This window comes from Natator depressus, chromosome 5 (assembly GCF_965152275.1).
Source record: "Natator depressus isolate rNatDep1 chromosome 5, rNatDep2.hap1, whole genome shotgun sequence".
Lineage (NCBI taxonomy): Eukaryota > Metazoa > Chordata > Testudines > Cheloniidae > Natator > Natator depressus.
Genome location: NC_134238.1, coordinates 29844499 through 29868061, shown reverse-complemented (window position 1 = coordinate 29868061; position 23563 = coordinate 29844499). Strand labels below are relative to the sequence as shown.

The 23563-nt window shown below is 41.8% G+C and overlaps 2 protein-coding genes across 5 annotated transcripts in view; one reads left to right on the top strand and one right to left on the bottom strand.

Annotated features, from left to right (window-relative positions):
• The window catches only part of NNT (nicotinamide nucleotide transhydrogenase), an 88976-nt gene extending 85154 nt beyond the window's left edge, over positions 1-3822 (bottom strand). Inside the window, exons 1-4 of one of the 4 annotated variants that reach the window (XM_074952523.1) lie at positions 3617-3822; positions 2909-3079; positions 2062-2146; positions 845-988 (exon numbers count right to left, since the gene is read on the bottom strand). The gene's annotated coding sequence lies outside the window, so the exon portion shown is untranslated. Of the gene's footprint in view, positions 1-844; positions 989-2061; positions 2147-2908; positions 3080-3354; positions 3401-3616 lie in introns of those variants that run through there. The other 3 variants (XM_074952525.1, XM_074952526.1, XM_074952524.1) reach the window with 3 other exon arrangements.
• A 238-nt stretch (positions 3823-4060) lies between these two features.
• The window catches only part of PAIP1 (poly(A) binding protein interacting protein 1), a 45022-nt gene continuing 25519 nt past the window's right edge, over positions 4061-23563 (top strand). The window contains exons 1-4 of the mRNA XM_074952530.1: positions 4061-4431; positions 6171-6340; positions 10640-10828; positions 16262-16374. Of these exons, the coding sequence (XP_074808631.1) occupies positions 4068-4431; positions 6171-6340; positions 10640-10828; positions 16262-16374 (836 nt within the window). The 5' untranslated portion in view covers positions 4061-4067. The remainder of the gene's footprint in view (positions 4432-6170; positions 6341-10639; positions 10829-16261; positions 16375-23563) is intronic.

Here is a 23563-nt window from a genome sequence, read left to right as displayed (position 1 = left end):
TGTTTTGCTGCAGTAATGGTTCATAGCTTCTTTATGAACTACTCAATGTGTGTGCTCATGCATAACATCGTGTCTTCCAAGGAGCTCTACCAAACCAAGGAAATTACCATTATGTTCTGTGAATAACTTATCTGACAAGCCCTGGAAAGCCATGTTATTCTTTGCAAGAGGGTAATTGAGATCAGACATCGAGCATGTTCCTCCAGTGTTGGTTCTCTACATTAATAATATGCTAGTTTTCTGCATCTATGCATTTAGTCAGCTTGAGCCTGGACTCTGCCTCCATCCATTTGGAGTAGACCAGGGGTTCCCAAACTTGGTTCACAGCTTGTTCAGGGTAAGCCCCTGGCAGGCCGCAAAATGCTTTGTTTACCTGAGCGTCTGCAGGTAGGGCTGCTCGCAGCTCCCAGTGGTCGTGGTTCGCTGTTCCCATCCAATGGGAGCTGCGGGAAGTGGTTGCCTGGCCCGTGCCATTTCCCGGAGCTCCCATTGGCTGGGAATGGCAAACCATGGCCACTGGGAACTGTGAGCAGCCGTACCTACGGATGCTCAGGTAAACTGTTATGCCAATGGTCTAACAGGAAACTAAGTGGTGTCGACTGTAATAACTAAGTTATCACAGTCGACAAGGAGGGGATTATAAGGTTTGTTTTTGGCTTTTGCCATTTTGTTTGCCCTCCATGTTTGACACCCTTCTTGTTTGTCAGTTGCCACCCTTTTTTAGTAAGAGTGGGAAATAGCCTGCCTAGTAACAGGAGAGCATAAAAGGCCAGCATGCTTCACAGGGCATCCCACAGGCAGCCCAGTGTCTGCAGAATAACATCAGGAAAGAAGATCAACATACCTGTTTGAGAGTTCCTGATCTGGTGTCATTGTTCCTGATCCTCATCGTCCAGTCTGTGGTGTTCCTGGTTGTGGTCCTCTTCTGTTCCTGTTCCAGTCATGGTCCTGATCCTGTTGTGCCATCCTTGTTCCCCTCTTGGTATCCCTGTGAAATAGTGATGTACAGTTTTACCTGTTTATCTTGTTAACCCATTTCTAGTGTAGGGTTCCTGGCTTCATATCAAATTTGTGTGTTAACTACAGTAAAAGCTTTGTTATCCAACATGTTGGAGGAACGGGGGTGCCGGTTAGTCAAAAATTCCAGTTAACTACGAGTTATACTTACCAATAGAATATCAATTTCTAAAGAATTAAATACAATAAAAAGAATAAAGTATAAAATGGTATACAGGTACTCACAAATCCAGTAGTAGTACTGCACTGCAGAGTGGTTGGTTTTCTGAAGCACTTAGTTGTATACACATAAAGTTTTCAATACAGTAGGTTCTTATGACACTACATATCACTATGGGCAGCGCATGGCTTACACCCAGATTATTAAAAATACACAAACTATACTGAACATAGTTTAATCTTTCATGATTCAGAAAGCATTTCAGGATCTTCCAGTGCCTCAGGGTCATTATTCTCAACATCAATTCTTATTATTGTAGATGTAGAAGGTGTAGGAGATTGGGCTGAATCTGTAATGACCCTATGACTCACCCTGGAAGCTGCTTTTTTGAATAAATCCCTGATAGCTTGCTTACTTGTCTTCTACCTCTTTTGCATAAAAGTAGAGTGCAGAATGTACAATTGCATAACCTCCTGAGCAGTATACTAGTCCTGGTTATTAGACTGAAGATTTGTATTGGGAGATATCAGAAATGCCAGTTAATAGAGCTTTCCAATTGATAAAGTGCCAGATAAAACAGCTTTTACTGTACTCAGTTATTTTAATAAATCTTATTGTTTGCACCCCATTAATTGCCTAGTGCTCTTCCTTTGGTTGGAAGATCTGGGGGTGGAGGGGTGGGGGATGGAGGGTATTGCTACTGGTGATCAGATACAGATCAAGGGGGCTTGGGGCTCCTCTGGCCATGGGGGGGAGGCTCAGTGCTCTGGCAGGCGGGGCCTTGGGTGGAAGGGGTGGGGCCGTTGGGCTAGCCTCCCCAAAGGCAGGGGGTTCACCCGGTACCCATGGTTGTTCTGTTTCAGATCTTTTCCCATCAAATTTACCCTTTGCTGTAAACTAGATTTTACTTGAGCTTTTCACTTCCTGTACTGAACTCCTGAAGGCTTCTTTGGAGACATCTTTTATTTTCTACAAGGGAAAACAGAAATTAGTAGGCCTGGTTTACACTACACAGTTAAATCACGTAAGGCAGCGTATGTTCACTTAATTATGTCAGTGTCTACACTACAGCCTTGTCCCGCTGACGTAAGTGCCCTACTACACCGACATAAAAATTCTACCTCCACAAGAGGTGTAGGGCTTATGTTGGTGTAGTTAGAGAGATGTGGTGTCTATGTAGACAGTTACTTACGTTGGCTGTTAGCCAACAAAAGCTGGGCAGATAGAGCCCAGCTACCCCCTGCTCCTCATGAGAGTTGAAAGAATAGACCCTGCTCCCAGCTGGGAGCCAGGGCAAGAAGCTTAGACCCCACTCCCAGCGGAGAACTGGGAGGTGAGAAGCTCCAGGTGGCTTCCCCTATTCCCAGCAGGGAGCTGAGGGGGACGGGGCACAGTAGCCAGGCTTCCAGCAGGGAGTTGCTAGTGGAGCTGAGAGATCTTTGGCTCTCCGCTTCTCACACTGCCCCTTAGGTTGGTGGAAGTGCTCCTGGGGGGGAAGTGCACCACCAACACAAAGAAGGTAGTGCGGACATGCACAACTGCAGTAATTATAAGCCAAGGCAGGTACCTGCCCATTCTCCCCAGGGCGCTATAAGTTTACTTACCCTTAGGGAGAGCAAATGTCTATGTTCTGCAATCATACAAAGTCATCAAACATTATGTGTTAAGCATGGCAAAAGAAGTAACAGTATTTCTTTTATATTGTTGCATAGATAGGGGTTCAATAGATACCTCTGGCATCTCATTAAAGATGTCCTTTATTAGTTACTACTTCCACTCTTCAAGTCTTAAAACACCAGTACAATTACCCAATAAAACAAGGTTCACGATATCACTAGGCTCTCGCATCACTTCATTCTTCTCTCTCACTGACTGGTCACGAGGGGGATGGCTGACAACATTCTAGGAGGTTCAAGGAAAATGTAGTTCTCAGAAAGCCTGGAAGGTTCCATGACATTCTACAAAGGCCCCGAATAGTCTAGGGTAGTGAAAATGAATCCACACACAGAATATCTGGAACACAGGCGCCCACTCCGTGGGTGCTCCAGGGCTGGGGCACCATGGGGAAAAATTAGTGGGTGCGCTGCACGCAAAGGCAGCTAAGCTCCACTCCCTGCCCCACCACCTCACCTCCGCTCCCTCCCCTGAGCGCACCGCGTCCCTGCTCCTTCACCTACCTCCCAGCACTTGCCACAATTTTCACGGCATAACAAGCTCTGGGAAGGAACGGGAACACAGCGCTCAGGGGAGGAGGCGGGGAAGGGGCTGGGCTGGGATTTGGGGAAGGAATCTAATAGGGGCAGGGAGGGGGGCTTTGGGGAAGGGGTTGGAATGGGGGTGGGGTAGGGCTGGAGTCCGGGCAGGGCCCAAGGGGGGGGGGGGGGTCGAGCACACACGGGCGCCAGCAGAAGTTGGCGCCTATGATCTGAAACATTTTACCTCAAACAGTCTATTTTCCCTTTTGTCACTAACAACAAAAACAGCACCCGAAGCCCGGCTCCCCCAGGCTCTGCATCACAGGCGGCCGCGTGCATGGCATGCCCCTAAATCCAGCCCTGTTCTTATGAATGGGTTCAGCTGGCACAGAGCTGGCCCTTCCTTGAAGCTGCCCCCTGCTCCCTAGGAGAGCTGGGTCATGGCTGGACCCCACTCCCACGCCACAACCCTGTCCCAACCCATTCCCCGTGGCGTGAGGTGGGGAGAATTCTGAGCTAATTAATGCCCGTTAGACGCTCCTCCTAGGGACACCGGGTCGGGGCTCGCTTCCCCCTGCCCCGCCCGCCCCAGCGGCGCACCCCGGGCCTCAGCGGGGTCCGGGTTACTATGGTGACGGAGCGGTGGGAGGCCTCCCGGCCGCTCGGGGGCGCTGTGAGCCGCCGCCGAGTGTGGGATGAAACTGAAAGTGAAGGGCTCAGGCTGCCGCAGCCGCCGTGAGGGAGGGAAGCGGCCCGCGGGAGCTGCCTCGGGCCCAGCCTCTCGCTCCCTCCCCTCAGCGCTTGAGCGACCCGGCTCGAGCATGTCGGATTGCTTCGACCGGGCTCCTGGTGCCGGCCGAGGCCAGGGCCGGGGCCGAGGTGGCGGCACCCTGCTGAGCGGATCCGGCGCCGCGGAGAGCGGGAGCAGCGGGGCCCGTCTCGCAGGCAGCGGCTTTCACAGCTCGGGGGCCGCCGAAACGCAGCACAAGCCGGGCTTCCTGCAGCAGCAGGAGCCGCTTCGGCCGCCTAAGACAGCGCCGCCGGGCACCGGAAACGCAGGTACTGCCCGCCACCGGGCAACGGAGCCCCGGGGAAACCCTTCCTCCCCCTCACTTACCGGGCCCCGGGACTCCCCTCCCCCAGCTCTGGGGCGCCGCAGCCCCGGGGAAACCCCAGCTAGTGGGTACTGGAGCCCCAGGGAACCCGCTCCCGTACCGGTCACCGGAGCCTGCTCCTTCGCCTGCTTGCTGGGACGCCGTCCTGCCCGCCGCGCGCCCTGCTCTTCTAGGGGCACCATAGCAGAGGCCCCGAGACTCACGTCTCATCCCAGTGGCGAGCTGCCCTGCGCCCCTCGCCCAGGGGCCCTGACCGAGCAGCGACCTAACAGCCCATGATACAGCCGAGTGCCCCCCACCCCCAACAGAGCAGAGCCAGGTCCCCCCAGGGCGCTGTAACCATCTCGCTGGCGCCTGTACCCAGGTTGTTAGATGTGATGTTGCATTATATTATCGCCACAGGCTTCCCCTGACCATCCTCGTCTGTGTTTTCTATCCATCCACACGTCTCTTTTATTTGGCAGCAGATTGTGAGGTCTGTAGCTCAACCTTTCATATATGGTTCCCTCCTCAGCTCTCTTCTAAAGCAAATTTTTTTCTGTAAAAATAGTTTACTGAAGCAGATAACAAAGAAACAGTGCTAGGTATCAAATTTTTTACTTCCATAGCTCAGCTAGCTAAAGATAACAAAGATATAAAAATACATGTGAAAACACAGATAACTTTTTAAAACAAGAAATATCGCTTGATCTGTTTCTCAGGCAATGACTTACAACAGGGTGAATGGGAGGGGGGTGTCTGTTAAAATATAAATTCAGCAGTTTTCATAGTATTTGTCAATAAATGACAGTCTTAGAAGAATTGAGAAATCCAAAAGATTAGCCAAATGTTTCTTCAGACATCTGTGATTTAGAAATGATGATTTTTGTAGTTTCAGATTTTTTGTATAATTGTCTTAAAGGGGACCTGCAAAACAAGAAAAGAGGCTTTCGCTTCTTTCCAATGTATAAAAAAGGCCTAAAATGTGTTTTGTTAAAAACAAAGTCATATGTGTTGTTTTGTTTTTGTTTTTTATGGTTAGAAATTCAGATACGGTCTACTCTGGAAATTTTTGTGATGATTAGAGAACTATTTAAGGCTCAGATCCTGCAAACACTTATGTATATGCTTTACTACCATGACTAGGCCTATTGCAGTAAATAACCCTACTTATGGTAGTAAACTTAAGCCAGTGCATAAGTGTTTTTATCAAAGCCTACATTATGACATCATAAGAAACTGAAAATTGAGCAATTGAAAGGAGAAGAGATTTTTAGTCAAATTGTATAGAAGTGTCTTGTTAAAACATTTGGGAGAAAATAATGTTTGCTAAAGATTCAGAGCCTTCTCCTGTTTTAGTTAAGGTACAAGAAATCACAAAAATCTGAGATCCTTACAAGTTTTCTAGCAAAACCAGTGAAGACCAGACTTGACATTTCTTAGAAATACCAGGTAAACAAAATATCTCTTAAAACTAAAAACCTTTTAGGCCTTTTTACACCTTAAAGAGCACAATACAAATTTTTAAAAAGTTCTCTGCAGGTTACTTTATGTGTAACTCCTGAAGTCATCTTGCTTTCTCTTCCATCCCCCAAGAATATGAATTCCATTGTATGGTTGTTTCCTTGCGTGAAATTACAGAACTTTGATAAATTCTAGGATTGAGGTGTTAACGTAAAATGATGGCTTTTAAAATCTTTACAGAACATATGCCACAGACAAACGTCCCCCCTGTATCACAAGATAAAATTGCAGCTCGCGATTGTGGATCAGCAATGGCTAAACCTCAGTTGGTTGTGGCACCAGTGGCAACGTCAAAATTGTCAGTGAATGCACCTGAGTTTTATCCATCGGGATATAATCCTAGTTTTACAGTAAGTGTTTAATATTCTGTCTTTGGTATCTAACTGGGTTCAAACTGTTTATTTTTTCTCATAATTTTTTGGTGTGAGATGTCACAGGTTTGAAAGCACTAGATTACTCCCACCAACTTCAGCCATGCCAGAGGTCCACTTCCTGCGGCAATAAATTGGAATGTTAGGTGATCTGAATGAATATTACAGAATACACGAAAGTCTTTGTTGTGGGTTGATTTTCTGTCCCAGATAACTGCATTCCTTCCTGATTACACTACAAATTGATTTGACCAATATCCCAGCAGGCAGTCTCTTCCTGAGACTGCAATGCTTCTTCATGACCAGCTTATAAGTATAATGCAAGGTGAACCTCTCTGACCATCTACACTATTGTCTTGAGTGTTACCTCTGTAATAATTCCAGTCCTGGGGAGGCATGTGAGAATTCTTGGAGTCTTTCTTTCCATTTATTCCATGATAATCACTCAGATCATTTAGCATTCCAATGGCATTGTCTGAACAACCAACCCTCAAACTTCAATGCTGTTATTTTATAAATGGTGGGACAACTATTTTTATATTATACTGAGAAACTATGTTTTGAGAAGCATAGGTGGAGAAATAAAAACTGGATTTTAAATATGATCCTTTAACATCACTTGTAACATATAAATGCTGATGTGTTTAACTGGCTAACAGGGTAAAAACTTTTTGTACATGGATGAAACTAAATTTGTGTGACATCTGTGATTGGTAGCTTCCAATTTCTAATCATATTCCAATTTTAACACCAGCTATATTAAAATATGGGGAAAGAGAACTGATTGTAATGGGTATAGGGTCCGTCACCTCTAAATCAGAAGCTTGTATTTGGAGCAACTATTGCTGTCAGATGTTCCATCGCCTAATAACCAATAAGCTGAATACAAGGGGTAGCAAGTGGTATCGTTTGTCAGTTTCTGAAGACAAAGGAGTAGGGATGGAGATTGAGCTAAACCTTTCCTGAAAGAAGTCGTCCCTCCAGAGCATGGTGAAGGCAAATAAATGTTGCCTTCTTTGCTCCAATTTGTCATGTCCTACATATTGATTAATGTTAATGTTTTTTTGATATGATGCTCCTGTTTAAAATGCTGGTATCCATTTTGCATGACATAAGGACCAGGACAGAAGTATAAATGGAAGCAAAATACTTTGCTTTCTAAAGATATATTAATTTGAAATACGTAAATCAAAAGGTGCAGTACTTCAAAGCAGACTGCATAATTGGTGTAGGATAGAAAACTGTATATCTCCTGTTTAATATATGTGAGTGTTTCTCATATGAGAATTAATTTTAAGATGTTTAATGATTATTTGATCAGATGACACTTACAACCAAAGGATTGTTGATTTCAGTTCATTAAAGATTCCCTTATACTTTTTTGCAAAAGTAAGCAGTTGAACTCTTATTCAGATCAAATTCAAATTGCATAATTACTTTGTGCCTAAAAGTCTCCCAGTGCTTTCATTTACAGTATTAGCTTCATAGTCTTATCTGCAGATAGTGTTGCTGTGAACTGTTAAATAGCTGCTGTAGTTCAGAGATAACTGAAGTGATTCTTGTATCGCTTATATTTAAATTTATAAAGCCATTTGGAGTCCTTCAGGATAAGATGCTATGTGAATGTAAGAAGCTGCTGATGGCAAATCTATTTCAGTGTGCTAAGTTCCAGAGTTAATTTTTGGACTGTGTTCTTTTTGTTAGTACTTCTATATTATCTTCCTCTTTTTTTTTTTTTAAAAAAAAAAAAGGTCTTGGGTTTTACAGAGGGACAATCAGAAACAGCCTTTTTCTGGGTGCAGGGGGGCTCTGGGTGCAGGAGGGTGTGAGGCTCAGTGGAGTTGGGAGGTTTTGGGGAGCTTGGTGGGTGGGGTGTTTCTGTATGGGGAGTCCAGATGAATGGGTTTGTGAGTGTTCAGAGCTTCCTGCAGCCGGGGGAGGTTTCTGGGGGCGGGTCTGACCCAGCCCCAGCTGCTCTTTGCAGGGGAAGAGCAAGTTCTGTCCTTCCCCAACCCAGCTCTACCCACACAGGCTTGGAGCCACCAGCCAGGGCATCCTCAGCCCCGCTCCCCGCCCCCAGTGGTGATTTATCTCTCCACTGCCTACTCCGGGAACCCAAAAGCAGGCACCCACACTGCTGGGGTAGGGCACATGACCGCTCTTGCATCTTCCCTTTGCTTCCCCATCAGAAAGTCATTTTTCTGCGGGGAAGCAAAGAAATATAGTTCAGTGGTTTGAGCATTGGCCTGCGAAACCCAGGGTTGTGAGTTCAATCCTTGAGGGGGCCATTTAGGGATCTGGAGCAAAAATTGGGGATTGGTCCTGCTTTGAGCAGGGAGTTGGATTAGATGATCTCCTGAGGTCCCTTCCAACCCTATGATTCTATGAAATATGTGGGGGACATGAATTCCGTGCATGCGCAGTGGCTCAGAATTCCCCAGGAGTAGAATATGGAAGAATAACATTACCGTAACTTCAGCAGAAGGCTAGAGTGTTTTTACCTCAATAACTTCCAAAGTCAGGTAGAGTCCTTTTCTTGCCTACCGCAATTCATTGGCAAAGGGGATTGAGTTCAGTAGGTGTTTCATAAGATTTATTGAAGTATAAAGCTGCACATTAACATGCTACACATTGTTTCTACAGGTGATTATGGAGAGGCACTGACCTCTCTCTGCTTTAAGATTGCAACAAGCTTGCATTGTAAAGTCCTATAAGATTCAGCTGGTCCATATATAATCTAAAGGCAGAGTATGTTTCTAGAAAATGATAAATTATAGGTCATTTAAAACAATTATCCTAAGTTGAAATGTTGGGCCAGATTTGTAGGTATGTTTGGACAGTGTTCACTATATCTGAGGGAACAAAAGTATTTTTCTGTCCCCTCCCAACCCTTCCCTCTCCTCCTCCCCCCCCCCCCCCCCCAACGCTTACTAAGGGTGGGACAGACTTGCAGCCAAGGATTTGACACACAGCCTTTCATCTGTTTCTCTATCTCTCTCTAAAACAAACAATTGGTCCTTTGTGTATCAGGTGCCACCATGCTGGTCCTATATTGGTAGTAGTAATATGTATAATGCATTTTTCCCTCCCATTTGGTACCCAGTGTCCTCAGACATAATTCCCTCAAAACTATAGTACACTGTATATGATGGATGTGGTACAGAAGTTATCCTTTAAACTACAGAGGGGGCGTATTAATGCAGGGACACGTCTAAGCTAACTGAAGCTTGAAGCCACCCTCAAAAATGAATTCAGTTTTATCCTCCTACTTCTCCAAGATGAATTGTTATCTTCCTCCCATCTCCAAGTCCTTCATCTGTGGAAGCAGATTTCAAAGATGCTGTTTGAATCTACACCTGTTTTTCTGTACCTGCCTAATGTGAATGGTAGTTGCTATGCAGTAACTCAGCAGTTATGGGAAAGAAGAATTTTACTTTATTTTAGAATACTTAATTTTTTTTCACATAATGACATGATAGTTTACTGGATTATTATAGAGACTGCAATACTTCTTAATGTAGAAATACAATATCTAGCAAGCAGTGTAAGGATTTGTTAATTAAGCATTGCATATAATAATAATTTGTGTAAAATCATTGTCAAGTTTAGTGTTGCTCAGATATTATTTAAAATTGACAATTGTGTTTCAATAATTTTTTGTTAACTCACTATAGAAGGGATTTGTCATCTTATATGGTATGAAAGAGTCTTTACAAAGTCACAGTTCCCCAAAAGTACTCTTGATTCAGTTTGTTTCCTTCAGTAGAGTCTATAACTTATCAACTATTTGTCAACTTAATTTAGAAAATGTATAGTCCTGTAAAATTGAACCAGATAAATATTTCTATTTAATTTTAAAACAAGTTAAGGGGGAAAACATAAAATGTTTTTGGGAGACTGTTAAAAAATAAAATGTTGTTTGTGGGACTCATTGCTATAGGAAGTCATTGAGGCCAAGAGCTTAGCAAGATTCAGAAAAGGCTTGGAAATTTATATGGATAATAAGAATATCCAGCGTTATAATACTTAATGCTAACAATTTTTGGAGGGGATATTAACCTTCATGCTTCCTGGTTTAAACCAATGTCTAACTATTAGAGATTAGGATGAGTTTTAATGTGCGGGGAAAATCATCCCACAGGTGCCCACGGCAGGGTTCTTACACTTTCCTTGGAAATATCAGGTGCTGGCCACTGTTAGAGAGGATACTGGCACGTATTATTTTAGATTGCTTTTTAAGTAGCCTCTAACCATAGGTGTATTACTTCATTGCTGTAGGATTCCTCTTTTGAAGATGGAGGTGATGGCTATCCAACTCTGACAGAATACGTACAGGATTTCTTAAATCACCTCACTGAGCAACCAGGCTGTTTTGAAACTGAAATAGAGCATTTTGCAGAGACACTGAATGGTTGGGTCACTACAGATGAAGCATTACAAGAGCTTGTTGAACTCATCTATCGACAGGTAGCCTGTGTATCGTTCTGTTTATAGCATTGTTCTGTTGTAGGGTTTTGCTACAGAGCATGAATTTATTAAGATATGTAAGATAAAATATCACCAGGAATCCTAGTTTTCTCAGATAAAAAAACATAATCAGTGTTTCTCCAAAATTAAAATGAAATCGGACAGCGGGAGCCCCACTGCCCAGGGCTGACAGTATCAATTTCCCATATTCTTGTGCACGCGCTGGTGGTACCAGGTTCTGCTGTGTATGTTTTTATTTTTTTTAAATGGAACAACTAAAGATTCTGTTTTTTTAATTTGTAGCAAATGGATTTCTAGGATTGCTGCATGTCACCGTATATCAACTAGCATTTCTGTGTACATGTAATATTTTTATAGTATATTTCCATTCATTCGTGAGATTGACGTTTCTGGCAAAGCTTTTTCCCTGTAAATTGAAAATAGTGACTGGAATTGGGTTACTCTTTCATAGCTGCAAGTGGGAGGATAAATATCACTTGTTTGTTTTGCACTGCCATTTCCAGCTGTATTCATTTCTCTGTTGCTCTCTGATGATGTCTTGCAACTTAGGCATAGACTTTTTCTACACTGCAAAAAAATAAATAAATAAATAAAAGCACAGCAGAGAGTCTCAGAGCCTGGGTCAATGGACTCAGGCTTGCAAGGTTCCTGCTACAGGGCTAAAAATAGCAGTGTACTGGCTGGGGCTGGAGCCCGGGTTCTAAAACCTGCAAAAGGGGTGGGTCTCCAGGTTCTGGCCTGAGCCCAAATGTCTTCACTGTTGTTTTTAGTATCATAGTGCAAGCTCAGTGACCCGGGATCTGAGACTCATTGCTGCGGGTCCCGTCCCCCCCCACCATGTACATATATCTTTAGTTTGAAATTCACTGATATGTGGGACTGAAAAAGATACTTGTAGTCCTCCTTCTGAGGCTCACTTTTAGTTTCTTGGCATTTGAGGGCTGCCAGGGGCATATGTTGGAGTTCATATAATAGAGATTAATGAAAGATGACATCAGGTTCTTTTGAATCCTCCTTCCATCACAATCAGTGGGCAAGTTAACACTTCCCAGAGCTATTGTTGCAGGTTCTCTGTGAACTCAGACAGACGTTGCTTCATCAGTTAAAACTGAGTCAATTTTTGAAGGTTTTCCTCTTAATAACAGTTAGAGATTTACTTTTTTAAAAAACAAAAGCTGAGACTGGAAAACAATTGAGGGATCTGCCCATATCCCTTTGTGTGCCTGACACTGGGAGATGCTTCTCTACTGGCTGAAGGTTCTATGCTTCCATTGGAATGTATCTATTTTGGAAGATCATGATTGAAGAAAGAGCTAATCTCTGAGGTAGGTAGGTCCAGTTCCATGGATGGCCATGAATATGAGGATGAAGATCTTGAATTGAACTATGTACTAATTGGGGAGGCATTGGAAAGAGCTGTGTTGCTAAGCTAATCATAGAACTGGTCCTCGAGAGGTCCTCCTGTCCAGTCCCCCGCACTCAAGGCAGGACTAAGTATTATCTAGACCATCCCTGACAGATGTTTGTCCAACTTGCTCTTAAAAATCCCCAATGATGGAGATTCCACAACCTCTCTAGGTAACTTATTCTAATGCTTAACCACCCTGACAGTTAGGAAGTTTTTCCTAATGTCCAACCTAAACCACCCTTGCTGCAATTTAAGCCCATTGCTTCTTGTCCTATCCTCAGAGGTTAAGAACAATTTTTCTGTGCTAATGAGCTAATATCAATTGTTCTTTCAGGGCTTTTGGCTTAATTTCATGCAAAATTTGTAATTGCTACTTGTTACAGAAAGTGAAAAGTAACAAATGTTGATTGAAACAAAAATTGTATCCAGATTTAAAATAGAATTTGAGAACGATCTTAAAATATTTCAGGACGGTGTAAGTTTATAAAGTGGTTTTGGTATCTGATGTGTGAGATAATTTGAAGAATATTGAGCTGAATGAATGGTTGATCAGTCATATGGGAGACTAGCCTGTATAAAATTTCTCATATTTTTCCAAAAAGACTGATTCCAATTAAGCAAACAGTTCATCCAACCTTTCTTTATCAGTGCTTCATTTGGCAGCATCACTATTATTTCTCCAATTTTAATTCTCTGTGGAGCACCATGAATAGAGAACTAGTGTATGCAACTCAAATTTATTGGGGGGAGGGAGGGAGGAAATAGGTAAAACTTTTTTCCATGTATAAATATGGAAGTAGCAAGGAGATTTCACGTAGAGTAAAATTGTCTGACAATTTTAATTTTTTTTTTTAACAATTAACAAATTTTTGCTTTAGTGTGTTTTTTGAGTTGCTGTGATTTCCTCAAATGGGGTAGAGAACCAGTGGAGGTAGACCACCCAAAGTGATACAATGCATAATGTATACGTTATGACTTCATCTTAAACATAAGGCACTTACAGTATCCACACTGAAAAGCTTGCAGTTCTGTATGTAAAACACAAGAATATAATATTTGATTTCCCAATCTACAAATTAGTTAGGCACACAATTATTCTTGTATCTCATACTAGATAAAATTACACTTTTACCAACTTAATTAATTTTTTCAGCATCTGACCTATTACAAAAATTTCAGACAAATCAATTCCGGTGTGTTATGAGCATTTGCTCAACTGAAGCTATTCTAACTAGACAGAAGTACAGATCTTCTTAAAAAAAACAACAGAAAACCTGTCAGTTCTGAATTCAGTTGTTCTGTCTTCCATGATTTGACATCTACAACTTTCTACCATTTTGATGCAATGGTGGTGTCACACTGTCCTTTGGAAACATAGAATTTGGGCTTGAAACCTGAATATTCAATTTTTAAATGTTAGAGAATGACAAAATTTAGGATTACATTGCATTAGCTACATTTTGGGTGTGAGGATGGGAAGAGGCGGTTTTGTTTTGGGTTCCATTTCTGACCTTGATTGGATCAGTCATGTTGGCAAAGTATTGAAAAAGTTCCATAGAATCAATTTTCAATTTTGTTCTTGTGTCGTTCTAGTTCTTCACTTAGATCAGATGAGATTCCAGTGAAACTGCAACACTTTCTTCAGCCTGTAATCTTTCAAATCCCTCTGAAACCTCTTTCAATTATGTTTGTAATTTTAGTACCCTCTTATATCAAATGGGTGCTGTTTCGATGGCCTGAATAATGCAAATTTAATCATATTATCATTGTTGGATAGACACACAATCTTCCTAAGAGATCTAGAGTGTCTTAGGGAAGTTGAGGCATGATTTCTCCTTTTTCAACCAACCATTACACCAGTTAGTGGTTTGGGTTTTTTGTAATTTCCACAGTGTTGCTACTTTCTAAATGGGTTTTAAATAATGTGCTGAATGCCTATACATTTTATTTTCATTAAGAAAATGGTAAAGACCTCCATGTCAGTATTTTTCTCATCCTTCTTGAATGGCATCTCTTTTGCATTTTGGACATAAAGCTGTGTGGTTTTAATTTCAGATGTAGAATTAATAATTAAGTAGGAATGCATTTTTCTTCTATGGAGTATAGCCATTATTCGATTATCCTGTTTGACAAACCAATTTATCTTGTCAGTATGGATTCTTAATTCTTTCCTATCTTTCTTCATTTGCAGTCTTTAGCAGTGGAGTCACAAGTGTAAATTTGTCTGGTGGAGTATATCGAGGGAAAAGTGTTTCAATCATCTCTCTTAACTTACTCATTTTGTGCTACATTGAAGGTGATATTAGCATAAAGGAACTTTGTATCTTCCCTATCAAGTTCAAGTCTGGCATAATCACAGAATTTGCCATTTTTGGGGTGTTGCAGACAAGCAAGCTTCTTCTGAAAGAAACTGAAATTGAAGAGTTGCTAGAAGTTCTGACTATGATGCCTGTATTGAGAATGTATTGCTTGCAGCATCAAACTAATCAATTTTTTGCTATTTCATTTCAATAGAAAAAATTTCAATGACATGTTTGATTTTGAAGAATCAGAAGAAAATGGCTTCCTAGAAGAGCATGAATCCATTATTCATTCCTGAATAACTCTTGATAACATTTTGTTTTAATTATTTCAGTCCAGTCATTTGTTTTGTACCACTTCCTTCATTCAGTTTTAGGCACGTTGAGTCAGGAATTCATACGCAAATGTTTGCTAATCACTAAACAGTCAGTTTGTTTTACTGAACAATAGCTTTTCCATTTAGCTTTGCCTTTCAGAAAGAGAAACAACCATCTATGTGAATTCATCACTGAAGACTTAAAATGAACTAGCTACCTTCATAGAGAGCAACGTTATCAAATGCCCAGCACACCTCCGTTTAGTTTCTAGACTCCAGCAAACCAGGCCCTCCTAACAGTTCACAATTGTACCCAGTCCCATCTCTTCAGCATCTGACTGTTGATTGTAATTGCTAGCCATGACCCTCTTTCTAATCACCAATGTTATTTACTCGTTACCATTCTTCACAGGCTTCTAGAGGGCTCTTTAATTTTCATATTGCTTCTTAATAGGAATAACAAATCTTGATGTCCTTCCTTTTTCAATTTTTAGAATAGATTTTCATTCACAGATCAAAATGTTTCTACTGTTAAAAAACACAGCTTTTCAAATATTTTGCTCATTTAATTCAGAGTGATATAAATGTTCAAAAAATAGACCTCTCTTCCTCCCAAAATTAAGTACTGTCTTTTTTAGGAGAACGGGGAGAAAATAAAGGTTTTGCAACCTTGACTAGTTTATAATGGTTTTGACTCCGTTTCTCACGTGTTAACAGTGCTTTGCCTGTTGAGCGATACACAAGCATTTTTAGTTGAGTTTTTGGCTATTTTTATGTTGACAGCATTCTTAGGTTTCTGAACTTTCATCTAAGTATTGATGTTTAGGTAAACAATAAATTACTAGTGGGCAAATACACTGGGCATTGGGATGTGAAGGGGAGGAGGAATTAAGGAGACACAGAATCATAGGGTTAGAAGGGACGGCAAGGGTCATCTTGTCTAACCCCCAGCCAAGATGTAGGATTTGTTGTATCTAATCCATCCAAGACACGTGGCTGTCCAGCCTCCTTTTGAAAACCTTCAGTGAAGGGGCTTTCATAACCTCCCTAGGCAGTCTGTTCCATTGTCTTACTGTTCTTACAGTGCCTTTATGCTGACGGGTGTTGGCATTTTTATGAAGTCGGAACTTCCAGGTGTGGGAAAGCTTGTTTGATATTGAATTGCCATTAGACTCTGAGCAATCCTTTGCTGAAATTAAGCATGTTACAAATAAGTTATTGAAGTTCTCTCTTTTTGCTTAGTCTGCTGCTCTATGATATAGCCAGCTTTTAAGAAATCCATTGGTGTCGATCAAGTGCTTTTACTGAAAGATAATCTTTATTTCCTAATGAGCTAATTTTCATTTATTGTGAATAATAATTTATTTTTCTGAATTTATTTTGGAAGGCCACATCTGTCCCCAATTTTTCCTACATGGGAGCACGGCTGTGTAATTATCTATCTCATCATCTAACCATTAATCCACAAAATGGAAACTTCAGGCAGTTGTTACTTCAGAGGTCAGTATCTACCTGTATTTTTATGATCAGGAAAAACTAGTATGCTTAAAAATGACTTGTTTTCCTCCTCTTGTATTCCCCCCCCCCCCCAAAACTTAGTTAAAGGAGTCAAAATACATATTTAATATAAAGCAAGGTTCAGACTGACATTTTAAATGAAAGCTACATATTCGAGACCAAGACTCTCATTTTTGATGAATTTATGAATTAATAAATTACTAATAAAGCTGACTGGAAACTAGTTCCTCCAAAAATCAGTGTAGTATCCCCCACAATCTTTTTCAAATTTTTCATAACTTCTAAAGTGTCCTGAATTAGTCTCTTGTTTGAAAAGAAAAATGTGCTTCCTCGGTGAAGTAACGTGCACCTTCCCCTTGAAATTCAAGAGTGCCATATCTCTGCAGCATCTGTATCATATTGCTTCTGAATTTCTCTTGCATGTCAATATGCTCAGCTGCTGCAACCAACAGTTCTTAAATTCCCTGAATTGTTTGTTTTAAAACGATTTTTAGGATTTTGCACTTGAAAGATATACTTAAATTTACAGTTTTTCTTCATAAGATTTAGTCTTTAAAAGAAATTATTCTTCCTTTTGCTAAGGGTCCTTTGGGTCATTGTCAGAGCTGTAAAGATTTGTTCTTTTCCTCTTAAATCTTTCTTATACTGCAATCAGTAGATTTCTAGCTAAACACATGTTAATCAGCATTGAGGCTATCATCATATCAGTGAATCGGGAGAAATCTGCTGCTGGGCAATAAGAGGCACTAATTCTTTCCCTTCTTAGGAATCTGAATTTCTAACCCTTTGACCTCCCAGGAAAGATACTAGACATTGAATAGATGTTTTTTTCTTTTAAATAACTTTTGACTTCTGTGGATTCCTAGGAACTCTCCAAAGGATCCACTCCTCTATTTCATTATTAATAAAATACTTCATTGGAGCATGTTCCATTACCATGTTGTTGAATATTTATTTCCTTCTTTCCCTGAGTGATTTGTGAGCATCATAATTATAGGTTATTAATATTAAATATTACACTCAGATAATTAATATAGGACTTATATTTCTGTCACTGACACTATTAATTTGTAAAGTCCACCGTGACCTTTGGTAAATTGTCCCAATAGTTAATTACCCTCATTGTTTAAAAACTTATACCTTACATTCTACTTTTTGTTTTGCTAGTTGTCAGATAATTTTATTCTAAGCAGTATTTTATTTCCCTGCCGGAAAGGCAAGGTTGACCACAACTCTGTGAAACTAAGTATAGTGCACAAGTGATTTGAGATACAGATGGAAAGTTCAGTTGCTATTTAAAGCAAATTATTTTCTTAGAAAACAAATTAAGGACTTGTTCAACCTCCCTTCTAGTTCTTCTAGTCATTTGTTAGTTTCTGTTTTATTTTGTAACAAATGAAATTGGGGAAAACTCTTGGTTACACCCATGTGAGTTAAATAAACTTGTATAGCTTTTAGAAAATCATTATTTAATATATATTTATTACAATTACAGGGCTAGTTACACCTCTGTCCCCTTTCGGGGTTGGGTCTCTTGTGCTTTCCTGTCTCAGGGTGGAATCTCATGATTCTTCCACTCTTAGTCCACATTTTCCAGTTGTTGTTAGAACTCAAGTTGCATGGCTTTGTGTGTGGAATACAGTTTTTGAAATGATGGTGTCAAGCTGTCTGAAGACGCTCATGGACGTGAGTGCCAACCTTAGGGCAGATTGCCACAAACCAGGGCACAAGCCCCAAACTGGATGTATGTTTTGTAGGGCTGTCAAGTGATTAAAAAAATTAATCGAGATTAATTGCATTGTTAAACAATAATAGAATACTATTTATTTAAATATTTTTAGATGTTTTTCTACATTTTCAAATATATTGATTTAAATTACAATACAGAATACAAAGTGTACAGTGCTCACCTTATGTTATTATTTTTATTACAAATATTTGCACTGTAAAAACGATTTAAAAGTAGTATTTTTCAGTTCACCTCATACAAGTACTGGAGTGCAATCTCTTTACTGTGAAAGTGTAACTTACAAATGTAGATTTTTTTATTTTTTTTTTTGGTTACATCACTCAAAAACAAAACAATAAATCTTACAAGTCCACTCATTCCTACTTCTTGTTCAGCCAATCGCTCAGACAAACAAGTTAGGTTACAATTTGCAGGAGATAATGCTGCCTGCTTTTTGTTTACAATGTCACCTGAAAGTGAGAACAGGTGTTCACATGCCACTGTTGTAGCCAGCGTTGCAAGATATTTACGTGCGAGATGCGCTAAAGATTCATATGTCCCTTCATGCTTCAACCACCATTCCATGCTGATGATGGGTTCTGTTTGATAAAAGTCCAAAGCAGAGTGGACAGACACATGTTCATTTTCATCATCTGAGATAGATGCCTCCAGCAGAAGGTTGATTTTTCTTTTTTGCTGGTTCGGATTCTGTGGTTTCCACATCGGAGTGTTGCTCTTTTAAAGACAACTGAAAGCATGCTCCAAACCTCATCCCTCTCAGATTTTGGACAGCACTTCAGATTCTTAAACCTTGGGTCAAGTGCAGTAGCTGTTTTTAGAACTCTCACATTGGTACCTTCTTTGCATTTTGTCAAATCTGCTGTGAAAGTGTTTTTAAAACGAACATGTGCTGGGTCATCATCTGAGACTACTATAATATGAAATATATGGCAGAATGCAGGTAAAACAGAACAGGAAACATACAATTCTCCCCCAAGGAGTTCAGTAACTAATTTAATTTATGCAGTATTTTTTTAACAAGCATAATCAGCATGGAATCATGTCCTCTGGAATGGTGGCCCATGCATGAAGGGGCATACGAATGTTTAGCATATCTGGCACGTAAATACCTTGCAACACAGTCTGCAAAAGTGCCATGCAAATGCCTGTTTTCACTTTCTGGTGACATTGTAAATAAGAAGCAGGCAGCAGTATCTCTCATAAACGTAAACAAACTTGTTTGTCTTAGCGATTGGCTGAACAAGAAGTACAACGGCTGCGTGGACTTGTAGGCTCTAAAGTTTTACACTGTTTTATTTTTGAGTGCAGTTATGTTTTAAAAAAAAAATCTACATTTGTAAGTTACACTTTCACTATAAAGAGATTTCACTGCAATACTTGTATGAGGTGAATTGAAAAATACTATCTTATCTTTTTACAGTGCAAATATTTGAAATAAAAATAATATAAAGTGAGAACTGTACATTTTGTATTCTGTGTTGTAATTTAAATCCAATATATTTGAAAATGTAGAGAAACCTCCAAAAATATTTAATTTCAATTGGTATTCTATTGTTTAACAGTGCGATTAATCAAGATTAATTTTTTTTAATTGCTATTAATTTTTTTTGAGTTAATCATGTAAGTTAACTGCAGTTAATCAACAGCCCTAATGTTTTGTATTAGATTCCACCAATCAAGTAACAAATGTGAACTTGACAAGCACTGTAACAGACAGTCCCCTGGGACACTCCAGTTTATCTTGCCACCCATGCAAGCCTGCCTTTGTGATAGATGGTCCCTTCCACCACAAATCACGACGATATTGTGGTTACTCCAAATCCCAACGAGCCAGTCACTTACCACAGGTCCCTTTAGCTCTCTCGCCAAAGGCCATGCTTGTAGCCAATTCTGTAATAAACTGAATAAAGATTTATTAATTAGGAAAAAGAAATTAGTTATTTACAAGGTTAAAGCAGATAACCATACACACAAATGAGTTAGTCTTAAGTTCCAAAAAGGTGATAGTAGCTGCTCTTTATGCAAGCATTATGTCTTTTAGGGCTAACCAAACTAAGCGACTTGGGGATCCCTGGCGTATGCTTAGAAATATTGCCCTCTCCCAATTCCAAGCAGCATAGTGATGATGATTTCTCCTTAATGTGGATTTCTATTCCTTTCCCCCAGCGTTCAAGCTGTGATGGGATGAGTGCTTGTGCACCTAGAATCAAAATCGTAGGACTGGAAGGGACCTCAAAAGGTCATCTAGTCCAGTCCCCTGCTGTCTTCATAGGTGCGAGGGAAGCAATCAACAAAGTCTTTTGTCCACTGATGTTCCACAATGGTTTGTCTGGTGTTTATGGGCCTTTTTTTTTGTTGGGGAGGGGATGATATGGTAAACTAGTATATCGCACTTGGTAATGCTTCTCTCCTGACTGGGGGGTATACAATCTTAGCAAACTTTTTATAGTTACAGAGCAAACACTTAAATATCACCCGATGATACGGAATACAGATAATATTAGTAAGATTAATACATGCAGCATCATACAAGCATTTCATAAAGTCTAAACGCTAAATACATTCTTAGAACTCTAATATCTATTTTAACAATAGTAACACACAGGTAAGTCAGATTGGTTTCCAGCTATGTATGTGTCTGTGTTCAGTGAGGCTTAGGGGCCTTGGCATGAGCTGGCATCTCGTCTGCCAGCATCACAGATGGCACTTTGGAAGAAAAGCTATAGAAGCTTAGGCTTGAAAAAAGCAGAAGCAGGGAGAATAAGGGCATGGCTATACTTGCAAATGTAGAGCACTTTGAGTTAAACCAGCCTTCGCAGAGTGCAGTAGGGAAAACGCTGCAGTCTGTCCATGCTGACAGCTGCAAGCACCCTGGCATGGCCACATTTGCGGCACTTGCAGCGGCATTGGGAGCAGTGCATTGTGGGCAACTATCCCACAGAGCACCTCTTCCCATTCTGGCGCTGTGGCTTGTGGGAAGGGGGCAGGGAGTGCGGGGCATTCTGGGTGCTGTCCCAATGCCCCATGATGCATCAGTTCGAATCCAAGCAATCCCTCTGCTTCCGTCCACAATTGGCGCCATCTTTCAACATTTTTTTTGTACTGCGTGCTCTGTCTTCCTTTTCGGTCTGTGGGAATGGAGCCCGAACTGCTGAGGAATATGCTGACGAGTCTCACCAGCACATCGCATTTGGCAGTCGAGTTACTCCTTAAAATCCAAAGTGACAGTGAGGACTCTGACGATGATATCAACGCAAGTAACACATACGACACAAGATTGCTTGTGGCATTCATGGACATGCTCACCACCGTGGAACGGCACTTTTGTGCTCGGGGAAATGAGAATTGAGTGGTGGGATCACATCGTCATGCAAGTTTGGGATGACGAGCAGTGGCTGCAGAACTTTCGGATGAGAAAAGCCACTTTCGTGGGACTGTGTGAGGAGACCCTGCGGCGCATGGACACGAGATTGAGAGCTGCCCTGACGGTGAAGAAGCGGGTGGCTTTTGCAATCTGGAAGCTGGCAACTCCAGACAGCTACCAATCGGTCGCTAACCAGTTTGGAATGGGGAAGTCGACTGTTGGAATCATGTTGATGCCAGTTTGCAGGGCCATTAATCGCATCCTGCTCGGAAGAACTGTGACTCCGGGTAGCGTGCTGGACATTGTGGAGGGGTTTGCATTAAATGGGTTTCCCTAACTGCGGAGCGGCAATAGATGGCACACACATTCCAATTCTGGCTCCAGCCCACCTAGCCTCCAAGTACATTAATCGGAAGGGGTATTTCTCTATGGTTCTCCAGGCGCTTGTGGATCACCGTGAGTGTGTCACTGACATTAACGCAGGCTGGCCCGGAAAGGTGCATGACGCACGCATCCATTGGAACACTGGCCTGTTCAGGAAGCTGCAAGCTGGGACTTCTTTCCCAGACCAGAAGATCACCGTAGGGGAAGTCGAAATGCCCATTGTGATCCTTGCAGACCCCACTTACCCTTTAATGCCATGGCTCATGAAACCCTACACAGGGAGCCTTGACAGCAACAAGGAGCGGTTCAACAAGAGGCTGAGCTAGTGCAGAATGACTGTGGAGTGTGCTTTTGGCCGTTCAAAGGGCCGCTGGCGCTCTCTGTATGGGAAGCTGGACCTGGCCGATAACAGCATCCCTGCGGTTATAGCTGCTTGCTATACCCTCCATAACATTTGTGAAGGGAAGAGTGAATGATTCACTCAGGCATGAAACTCGGAGGTTCGACACCTGGAGGCTGAATTTGAACAGCCAGAGAGCAGGGCTGTTAGAGGGGCCAAGCGCGGGGCTGCAAGGATTAGGGATGCCTTGAGGGAGCAATTTGAGGCTGAAATCCACCAGTAATGTCTGGTGCCCTGCACGGGAGTGAAGTGCAGTGGTTCCAATGTTAGCAGGAATCTGTTTTTGCTACATATGATACACTGACTTGCAGTGCCTGTTGCTTTCCTGGGCGAAGGTATCTTTTACTTTATACAACAATAAAGTTTTCAAAGCCAAAAAATCCATTTAATGAAAAGAAAATGCATTTATTGAAAAGAGACACAACTGCCTGGGAAACACAAAGAGCAAGGGGGATGGGGTGAGGAACGGTACAATCACAGGTTTGCGTATGTCCTGTTGTCATACTCAGCCTTCCTGTTTGGAGTGCTGTGCAATGAGTGCTGCACTTCAGGATGGCTATACTGCATGGTGATGGGGGTTGAGTGCAGTGGGTAAGGGTTGTAGTTTTCAGGGCTGGGTGGTGAAGCTACAGGTGTTGGAGACAGCTGGTGGCAATAAAAACCCAGATGTTGGGGAAAGTGGGTTGGAGGTGACATGGGGGCACAAGGGAAAGAGTATTGGGACAAGGGCTGCGGGGGGTGGGGTGGGCATGGTAGTGCTCCGCCTGCATGGCTACAAGTGCCTGGATCGAGTCTGCGTGGCGCTCCATGATGCTTATCAGCCGCTCTGTGCTTTGGTGCCGGCAGTCCACATTCTGCTGGCGGACCCTCCTTTCACTCTCCCGCCACTCCAGCACTTTTTGATTTTCATTAAGGGAATGCTGCATGACTTCAGGCAGCATGTCCTCTTTGCTTCTACATGGCCTCTTCCTGATTCTTTGCAGCCTCTCAGCCGGTGATAACATGGACGGCTGAGATCTCAAGGTTGGATCTGTAAAGGCAAAATGCAACGCTTAACAGAGGCAGCATTGTTCACACCAGACGGAGCAATGATCCTCCGTATTTAAGGAGGGCAAGCACAGTCTGCACAATCACATAATTTGCCTGTCCCAAAGTGAGCACACATAATCCCCAGGAGCCCCAAAATAGTGAGTAAGCACAGGGTCAAGGGGGACTGATTCTTTCAGGGCTGTACTGTCCTCTGGGTTTCTGTGCCTTGGGGAGAACCAACAGC